At 43.0% G+C, this 10,942-nt stretch overlaps 1 protein-coding gene across 1 annotated transcript in view; it reads left to right on the forward strand.

The window, feature by feature from the left end:
• BUD13 (BUD13 spliceosome associated protein) overlaps positions 1 to 3,510 on the forward strand; it is a 65,949-nt gene extending 62,439 nt beyond the window's left edge. Inside the window, exon 11 of the mRNA XM_089670155.1 lies at positions 1,572 to 3,510. Coding sequence (XP_089526281.1) covers positions 1,572 to 1,665 — 94 coding nt within the window. The 3' untranslated portion in view covers positions 1,666 to 3,510. The remainder of the gene's footprint in view (positions 1 to 1,571) is intronic.
• The last annotated feature ends 7,432 nt before the right edge of the window (positions 3,511 to 10,942 follow it).

The raw sequence follows: 10,942 nt of genomic DNA on the forward strand, positions 1-10,942 counted from the left end.
CCTCTATGAGACTGTTGGGAGACATGGTGTGCAGTTTAAAAATCCAGTACGTCTCTCTGGCACACAAGGATTTCAAATGTTTGCCTTCCAGCAGAGATGGATTCAGTGACATGAATTCTCGTACAGTCTGGGTTTTTAGCATGATGCAACAAACAATGTCTGGAGATTGAATTTGGAGATCTGAATTAGGGCAAACCTTTCTCTACACTTCTGTGGTGATCGCCAAAGCGCGCTCTAAGTAATCTTATAGTTCGACCCACGTAGTTCATACCACATAAGCAGTTAATACAATACACTACAAAAGTAGTGGAGAAGGTATAGAAGCCATCTATTAGATGTCGCCAGCCTTCATGATCAATGAAAAACTGCTGTCCTTGGGTCACAAATCCACACAAGTGAGGCATTTAGGTGTTTTGCATTTAAAAATACCTTTTAGTTGTAGAAAAGTGAGTAGTTTAGAAACAGGAGCCGTTTTGGATGGTGGCAGCTTGCTGGGGGGCCATCATATTCTTAACACTTTTTTCACTTTTCTTAAGATTACTTTGGAGTGAGATGGTAACTCAGGGCCTAGCTTAGGATCACACTTTAGTATATCCAAATGCTTAACCAGGGACTGTTTGGTGGACAAAAAACTGGTATTGAATTGGGTGCTGAAAACTGGACCAGTGGTTTTAATATTGCTTGAAGTCTTGGTTGGTTCACGATCATTACACTCAAAGGGGGTTTTATCGTAGAGGGCCTGGTATCTGTTGAAGGCCTAACTGATGGAATCTTGGTTATACCCTTTCTGTTGGAATGTCTGTATCAAGATAATACTATGTTAGACGTAGTCCTTTTAGGTTTAATTCTGAAACAGCCTGCAAAACTGGCTTACCTGTATGTTCTTTTTCTAAGCCGGATGATAACTACCATGGTGCAGGTATGAGTTACCGGCTGTGGGCTTAAAATGAATCTTGGAACAAATGTAACCAGATGTATCAAGTGTAAGGTCTATGGCCTGGAATATTAAAACTATGTGCACTACAGATGTAAAATATATGCCGAAGGGGTTGGTGTTACAATAATCGATGAACTGTAAGAGGGGTCCTGTATCCCCTTGCCATATCAAGATGATGTCATCAATATAGCGGCCGTACATTATGATGTGCTCCGCATAGGAATTGTTAAGCCAGGTGTAGAAGTCCTCTGAGTATCCCATGAAAAGATTGGCATAACTGGGGGCAAAGCTTGCTCCCATGGCGGTACCGACTTTTTGTAGAGAGACATTATCAGAAAATTGGAAGTAATTATCTTGTAGTGCAAATCAAGTAGCTTCCACGATGAAGTTGGCTTGCTTGCTGTTAAAGTTGTTATCTTTGGCCAGAAAGTACTGTAAAGCTCTAAGGCCTACTTCATGACAGATAGAAGTATAAAGAGATGTCTAGATTCAATGTCGTGTCTACAAGTTTGTTTGTTTGTTTTTTTTTTTCCATTTGTAATTTGTAAATTTCCCTGTGTAAAAGTATTGTACAAGACATAAACAATAAATGATAAGAGCATTTCTCCTTCACACATTTTGTTTGTCCTTTTAGGTCTAATGGATTTGAAAACAAGTATTTTGCTAGAATTTCAGAAAAGAAGGCTGTTCAGGAATCTGCATACAAGTGGAGCGTGGAAGATATGTGAATTCTGGCACATCTGTGTCTGCAACTTTGACAGGACCATCCCGAACAGCTGTGAACATGTGCTGCAAGCAAACTGTCTCTTAACATTTTCTATGCTGTTTTCTGTCTAATGAATCCCATAGTGCACTTTGCCTTTGCATATTAAACTTGAACTAAAGGCAAAACTTTTTTGTTTTCATTTTAGATGGAGTAAGGAGTGTTTTAACCTCTATTGTGTTTTATTATTTTTTTTTTCCATTTGCGTATTGTTGGAGAGATTCCTTTCGCTTCCTGACTGTCAGCCAAAACAGGAAGTTAGTGGAAATCCCTCCAAAGTGAGGGAATCCCTGGTTATCACCAGAACTAGTGTCCCCTATTGGAAGCTTTCCCCTCTATTCCTGTTCTGGGACAATGCAAAACTTGGCATTTTCTTTTAGTTCCACTTTTGTTGATAATGGTAAACATGACAAAAGAGGTTGACTGTCCCCAACAGGGACACAGACAGCAGTAAAAACATGCAAGGTGTTCTAATCCCTCTCTACCCTATCCAAAAAAAAAAAAAACAAGTTTTGTCTTTGGTTATATTTTAACTGTATTTCCAACACTAGGGTCTCTTAATGGGTGATATGTAACAGGTTATGCTTGGATGTACTGTATAGGTTACCTTTGTTGACCTTCTTAAAATGCTACTTGCCTGCCTTTCATGCTGATTCTTTGACTTCAGTACTTTGAGCCACATGACTGAGAACAAGTATAGAGAAAAGAATTTTGACGTTCGTACTTGATTGTTCCAGGTCTGTGACTTGGAAGTACTACAGCCAGAGAGCAAATGTTTTCAGAAGTAGATCGGCAGTGGTAGCCCCATGTTACTCCGATGACAAATATACTTTCAGGTAAACAGTGGGGTTTATTTACTAAAGCTGGAGAGTGCAAAATCAGGTTTACTTCTGCATAGAAATCAATCAGCTTCTAACTTCAGCTTGTTCAGTTAAGCTTTGGCCATAAAGCCTGGAAGCTGATTGGATTCTATGCAGACATGAGCCTGATTTTGCGCACTCCAGCTTTGGTAAATAAACCCCACTGTTTCGGCTAAGTTCACATCTATGCAGATTGCAGTTGATGCATTTTCTGGGTGCATTTTGCATTCCCCCAAAAAATCCATGGCAGACCCTTATCTGAGCATGCATTTTGGCAGTGCATGTCATGAAAGTGGGAGGACGAGCAAGCACCAAAATAGGGGTACATAGTACCTCTACTCATTCACCAAAAAATGAATAAAAAAGTCCTGTATTAAAAAAAAAAAAAAAAATGTCCCCCAAAGTAGATACGTCAGACAAAATGAACCTTGTCACCAACCCAAAGAAGAAAAAAAAAAGTTCCGCACCCGACGAAGGCTCCCACCATCTGACAGCTCTTAAATAAGCTAAGGGACAGGGTCATCCGGGAAAAAGTCTCTGACCCTTTCAAAATTCCACACTGGCTGAAAACACATAGATGTGAATTAGATCCATAGGAAATCATGCTAAATTAACTGTAGTGTGTTTCTGCAAACCGGGTAATGCACTGAAATCCACATAAGTGTGAACCTAGCCTTAAAAGCCACAGATTTCGAGGCAGTCTGTGTCACGCATTGACTAATGCAGGAATATCATTTTATCTATCTACCCCATGGGTACATGTTGCTACATGGGTTCCTCAATACTTCAGGAGGATTTCAAAAGGTTTATTGTTTAAAGGGTAAAGAAAACATTTTTCTTTTATATATTTCAGCACCCAAAAAAAACAAAAAAAAAACTTAGTGTTATATTTTATGTATTTTACTGGATTCAGTTTGTAATATATTAAATGGTTTCTTTTGTATTTAAAATGTTGGTGTGGTTTCTTTAAAACGGACATGATTGTTGAACATTTTGTATTATGTGTTACATCAATTCTTATGCTGTTCTTATAGCTGGAACATTGCAACAAAAGTGACATCACATTCCTTTAAGCCCAACTCCAGCCAAAACATTTTTCATGCTGAAGAGAAAGGGAAAAGGGGGGGGGGGGGAGACACGGTATCACATCAATAGGAAGTGATGGTGATCTTTTTGTGGTAGACTGGGTAAGAACCCATTCTAATGGGTTTGCAGTATGCATTAAAATTTTTGTCCAGGATATTACACATATCAAATATTTATAATATTGGCGTCTTTTTATTTGAAGACCAAGCTAGTCTTAGCACAAAACACAAGGCCTAGGAAATAGGAGCTGTGTGTGCTTACCTTTCTAGCATACCATTCCCTGATTTCCAATAATTGTACAACTGAGAGAACACACATGACACACCATCCTGGTTGTTGGGTTTAGGAGATGGACTTATTTTCACTGTAGCTCTCTTAAATTGAGGCTACTGAAACTATAGATTTTTTTTCCTTAAGGCCTAGTTCACACCTATGCAATTTGCTTTTGATCCTTTTCTGCATGCTTTTTGAGGTGCGTTTTGCATTTTTGCACATGCATTTTTCACACATTCTTTTTTTTTTTTTTTTTTTAAATGCGTTTTTCTTTTTTTTTTTTTTCTTTTTTTTTACATAAAAATGTACACAAATGCCCCACACAAGGCATTACTCCCCCAGTCAACCTCTGCCTCTCTCGTAGAACATACCCGCTGCTGGGGAGACATACGGGCTGGTCCTTCTCCCTGAAGTCCTCTCAGCCGCTGGAGAGAAGACAGGGTGACTGGGCCGGCTCCATCATGCGGTGGGGGATCTGGGCCGACTGCCCAGCATCCCTGGGGTATTCAGGTGGCGACTGTAGTCTCATCCACTTTGACTTGATGGACATCCCCCAGTCTTTTGCAAAGGCTGAAATCCTCTTGTCCCAATGCCAAACCCTTTTCTGGGGTTGTGTCAGTGGTGACCGAAGTCCCATCCACGGACATCAGCTCAAGCTGCCGTTGTGAGGTGCTGATTGCATCCTCTTCCTGTAGCTACTGCGGTGCTGATTGTTGTGGGCAGAGGTCAACCACGCCATGCCCTGATGCCAGCTCTTCTGCGGGAGGCGTGCCGGCTGGTTCCTCCTCAGCAGAAAAGTCAATCAAATCCCCAGTCTCTGGAACTGGTGTCTGGGGATAGGGGTTCACCATCTCCTGTCCGTGGAACTCAGAAGATGTTACCAGTGCTGGGCAGAGTTCACTAATGTTTGGCCCTGTTGCCAGGTCTTCTGCTGGAGGCTTACCAGATTGTTTTTCCTCAGCAGTGAAGTCTATCAAATCCCCAGTCTCTGGAATTTCCACTGCCGATTCTTGGGCATGCTGCTGAACATGTTTTAGCAGTTGCCTGTATGCCCTTTCCAGGTGCAGTTCTTTCTTCAGCAGGTATTCCAGATCTGGTTCAAGCTCTGAGACCCCTGTGAGACCAAACATAGCCTCCCTGCCTTCTCGCAACTCCTCCAGGGTAGGTTCTCCATCGCCAAACACAAAATTATCTGTACGGCTCTCCCATAGCAATCCACGAAAGTCATATCCCTCAAGAGAGCATTCTGCTGTCACCCCTAAATTTTCCTGCTCTGCGTACCATTGCAGAGCCCAATATCTGTTGTCCAGCTCTATCTCCTGCTGGACCAGCCTGTCCAACTCAGTCACCCATTGCTCCTGGGGTTGCTCTCCCAGGAACGGCATCTGTAACTTACGTAACTTACGATGGTCCCTGGCCCGTTCCCCTGGGGTTGGATAGCACTTGCCCTTGTCCATACCAGCAACCTGGAGGGCTCTTCAAAGGATCTCCCAAATCCTCTGCCTGAGCTCCAGGTACTGATCCGTATAAACAGTCCTGGGGTATGTTGCAAGAACGGTCTGCAGCAGCCCTGGGAACTCTGATGCCAGGTCCATATCTCCACTGGGGTGACTGACATCTCCTTTCCTGATCTTAAATCCCGGTGGTGGTTTGGATGTGTTCACAGCTTGGAAGCACAATCCCACTGCTTGCCACCAATGTAATGAAACCGGACCCTGACTGCACTAGGATATTTCCGTTAGACTCCAGCTTCCTTGTCCAAACAGATCCACAGACACCACCGCTGACCAAACAAGATGAGACAGCACCAGACTTGTAATAATACAGGAAATGGAATATGGGGAGCTGAGACAGGGGTCTCCCTACCTCTCCAAAGGGGGCTGTGTTCCATGGGCCCCCCACCCAAAGTCACTCCCGTCACACCTACTATGCAGGACCTGAGGATTGTTTTAGAATAGCATTTCTAAACCAGGGTGCCCTGAGGTTTCTTCAGAGGTGCCTTGGCAACATTTCTAAAAATTGCCCCAAATTTATACAAGCCAGTGGGTGGAAGAAGCCTACCTTTTAGTTACACAAAGGCAAAGGTTTTTATTGTGCGCCATTATGACCTTCTAGCCGCCGGCGTCCTGACAACCAATGACAGTTGATGAGGATGTCATCTGCCTGCACAGCATCCTAGTTTGACCCTTCCCTGCCCTTCTCCATCAGTGCTGGGGTCACATTAGTTTAGTGATGGAGAAGAAAAACAATGGAATACTACTCACTACCAGTGTGCAAAAGTGTATTCACTTTGGAAGAAAGGGGTGCCTCAAGACTGTACATAATTTTAAAAAGTGCCTCGGGACTGTCTATAATTATAAAGGGTGCCTTGACTGGAAAAAAGTTGAGAAACACTTTCAGATCATGGGTTATAGACTGTTACCTTCGGGTGACTGAACATGATATCCATTTAACCACTTCCACACTGAGGCTTCAGTTTTTGCGAGTGTCTTTAGGTGATGTATACAGTCTTGTGAACTGCTAATTTTTCTTCACTACTTCAGCTGACTATTATATTGCCTTAGGATTCAGTAGCAGTTTCTGGAACCATACCTGGACCCCAAGCTGTGGGGCTGGCCTGTAATGTTTGCTTTGGGCACTGGACCCTGCATTTGCACACCTTGGCACATGGGTGCAACATGGCACGTGGTGCAACAAGTATAGTTAGTCAAAGGGTGTTATGTGGGTCCAGGGTTGTGGTTCATTCCTATGGCACCCGGACCCTAAAGATTCCTTCGGGAGTACCTGGTTATACATGTTTTGTTGGATTTTTGCTTGGATCTGTAGTACACCCAAAATATATCCTTGTATCCTGACACAGTGATATTTTAGCAAAGTCTGCTAAAGATTTTTCACTACTAGAATTTTGTGAGGTTGATTCTTTTCACCACATGCTGTCTATAGTGGACTCATTGAATGAAGCAGTGCTTGCTACTATCTAGTTATTTACACTTCTGTACGTCACGTATTCTATTGAGCACAAGAAAGAACGCAATGCTTAGCCTTTCCCTATTAAAGTGGTTTTAAACCTCACATATGAAATATGAAAAAAGCACATTTTTCTATTGTGTGTACTTGTTCTACTCCAAAGCACCGAGTATCATTTCTCTCCGCTGCCTGTTTCCTTAGTTCACGAGTCACTTCTGACAGCTTTCTGGACACCAAGAGCTGAAAAGGTAAGGGAGGGGAACTGCAGCACCCATGACTCATATTCACAGATATGCTTGTTCTCTGTGCTGTGTGAAAGGAGTGTGTCCTTCCCTCCAATCAGGGCACAGAGCTGCTGACTCTGACAACCTCAGATCTCTGCCCCCTGCTCCTAGATGAAGACATCCTTTCTTCTTCCAATTTTCAGAGCGATCTACAGAAGAAATGGCTGAAGATACACTGCTACAATTTATGTAGGAGGATTGATTCCATCTGCGTGGATAAGTTGACCTTTGGAACATGTTACATGTTCCTCCCATTTTTAGGGTGTAACATGTAATATGTTCCCATAGCTGCAGCTGTGTCCCCCCACCCCCCCTCCCTCTGACAGTACGGGGAGAAGTCTGCGTGGATAAGTTGACCTTTGGAACATGTTACATGTTCCTCCCATTTTTAGGGTGTAACATAAAATATGTTCCCATAGCTGCAACTGTGTCCGCCCCCCCCCTCCCTCTGACAGTACGCGGAGAAGTCTCCCGTACTGTCAGATTTGAAAAGAGTGCAGCCATGTGGGGCTCCACCCACACGGCTGTGTCATTCATTCATGGATTTCCATGAATGAATGAACTGCAAGTCCTGACAGGGCTTTGTAGTTTTCAATGAACTACCAAGGTGCTGTGAAGTGTCGTGGTAGTTCATTGAAGCTTCCTGTCAGAATATCTGCTTTGCATGTACATCCCATACGACAAGCAGATATTCTGACAGGTCTGCAGGAAATCTGCATGGCATCAACAATCTACTGATTGCTGGTGTAATGCTTCACAGGCTCCTTTGGACAAAAATAATAAATGTCCATTTTTTAAGCTGCAAAACATGTCCATTTATTATTTATTTCTAAAAGGTGAACTTATCCTTTCAAACTTTGACAATAAAACCTGGAAGATGATTGGTTTCTATGCAGAGCTGCACCAGATTTTGCACCATGCAGTTTTTAGTAAATAACCCCCACTGTGTGAGTGGATGCAGGAAACCCTCCATCTTCACCCTTTCTCACCTCATAAGTCACAATGTGTACCCTATACAGAGGACCCCCTCACTGTCCAGGGTGACGCATAGGAGGAAGGTGTCACTGATGGGGGAAGAAAGGGGGTTTCCTGCCAACCATTGGGGCTGAAGGGGTTGCACCTCTCCTGGAGAATGGTTTTTGAGTTTTCCCCCCTGCTCACTCGTTTCCCTTATCAGACACTATCCATTGTTCTGTTTTACATCCTACACTCCTCATGCCTCAGTAAGGAGGATTTTGTGGGTTCTATATGTGCCCTGATGAGACATATTTTGGATTTTATTCAGTCTGCTGGCTATAGGGGTTGTAAGCAACCTCTGCCCCCTCCACACCAGAGTTGGTTTCTGACGCACCCCTGTCTGGGGTCTTTTTCATGGAAGAGGATAGTAGAACAGGCTTGGGCGAATGTATTCTGCTATATTGCCACAAAAACTCTTTGACACTATTTTAGTGTTGATTAATGAGATGTGGATCTTTCTGGCACTAGACACAGCAATCACATGGTAAAACACCTCCCGGGTGCGCTCACTGTGAGCTTCCCATCCGCCGTCTATAGACTATGGGTGGACGGGAAGAGGTTAAGGGAAAACCTTTATCCTAAAAGAAAAATAACTGTTTGCTGTAACTGATTATAAAATGTGTGCTGGCTTCAATATATTAGTGTATTTAAATCTGCTAGTCCATCTAACACTCCCCTTCCTCCAGGCTGACAATGCTGCTGTCTGCTGTGCCTCTTGTGCACCTTCAGCCAGAGTTGTGTCTCACTAATACAGGAGCCGTGTTTCTGGCTGGATCACCAGGTGAACACTGAGGAAAGAAAGCCAAAGAAATAAAAACAAATGCAATCACCAGATATAATGATTGATAAGCTGCAATATACAGTATTACATTGTACTTTAGCTTACTTGAAAATCTCCCTTCATTAGGAAGTGCTGCCTGTCTGATGGTATTCCTTTCTACAGCTTCCTAGATATCCTGCATGTTTGCAGCTTCTCCTCTACTAATTACTTTTGATTTCTAAGGACTACATATCCCATGGTACCTTGCTGACTGCAAGCTGTGACCCCTGTACTGACTCCGCCTCCTGAACCTCCTCTTCTCAGCACTTCTGTAGTTCAAAGGCCGGTTCTATGAATTATCTGACACAGCTGTGCCTAATTATGGGGCGTAATAAATATACGTCACAGAATTCTAGGAAGTTAAAAGTGTACAAGATCAGTCAGACTAATATGAGTAGGATATAAATAACTGAAATACAATATATTATTCCAAATGTCAATCATGGATATACAGCATCTCACAGACGTGAGCCCACCCCTCACATTTTTGTAAATATTTTATTCTATCTTTCCATGTGACAACACTGAAGAAATGACACTTTGCTACAATGTGACGTAGTGAGTGTACAGTACATGCCAACATGTACTGTGACATACTGAAGCAGAGCAGGATCCCCTCCCTTCAGAGACTGGGCCGCAGGGCTGTATTCCAACATAACGACCCCAAACACACCTCCAAGACGACCACTGCCTTGCTAAAGAAGCTGAGGGTAAAAGTGATGGACTGGCCAAGCATGTCTCCAGACCTAAACCCTATTGAGCATCTGTGGGGCATCCTCAAATGGTAGGTGGAGGAGCGCAAGGTCTCTAACATCCACCAGCGTCATGGAGTGGAAGAGGACTCCAGTGGCAACCTGTGAAGCTCTGGTGAACTCCATGCCCAAGAGGGTTAAGGCAGTGCTGGAAAATAATGGTGACCACACAAAATATTGACACTTTGGGCCCAATTTTGGACATTTGCACTTAGGGGTGTACTCACTTTTGTTGCCAGCGGTTTAGACATTAATGGCTGTGTGTTGAGTTATTTTGAGGGGACAGCAAATTTACATGTTATACAAGCTGTACACTCACTACGTCACATTGTAGCAAAGTGTCATTTCATCAGTGTTGTCACAGGAAAAGATAGAATGAAATATTTACAAAAATGTGAGGGGTGTACTCACTTCTGTAAAATACTGTACTTTAACTGAAAGTTGAGAGGATGAATGGGGCCATTTATTGTGAGATTTTGAGCAACAACCTCCTTCCCTCAGTCAGAGCATTGAAGATGGGTCATGGCTGGGTCTTCCAACATGACAACGACCCGAAGCACACAGCCAGGATAACCAAGGAGTGGCTCCGTAAGAAGCATATCAAGGTTCTAGAGTGGACTAGCCAGTCTCCAGACCTAAATCCAATAGAACATCTTTGGAGGGAGCTGAAACTCTGTGTTGCTCAGCGACAGCCCCGAAACCTGACAGATCTAGAGGAGATCTGTGTGGAGGAGTGGGCCAAAATCCCTGTTGCAGTGTGTGCAAACCTGGTCAAGAACTACAGGAAACGTTTGACCTCTGTAATCGCAAACAAAGGCTTTTGTACCAAATATTAACACTGATTCTCTCAGGTGTTCAAATACTTCTGTTCAGCAGTGCAAGACAAATAAATTCTTTAGAAATCATACAATGTGATTTCCTGAATTTTTTTTTTTAATTCTGTCTCAGAGTGGGAATGCACTTACAATGTGAATTTCAGACCCCTCCATGATTTCTAAGTGGGAGAACTTGAAAAATCGCAGGGTGTTCAAATACTTCTGTTCCTCACTGTATGTATGACACTGCCTTAGAAACATGATCTGTAGGACAATAGAGTTCATGAAGATCTACACGTTATCTGAACACCACATAATAAAAACACAATGTCATTCTTTTTAGTATTCAAAGAAAACTCCCCCGTCCA

The sequence above is a fragment of the Staurois parvus genome, unplaced genomic scaffold, assembly GCF_062004578.1.
Source record: "Staurois parvus isolate SC_StPar_1 unplaced genomic scaffold, SC_StPar_1.0 ptg000087l, whole genome shotgun sequence".
Lineage (NCBI taxonomy): Eukaryota > Metazoa > Chordata > Amphibia > Anura > Ranidae > Staurois > Staurois parvus.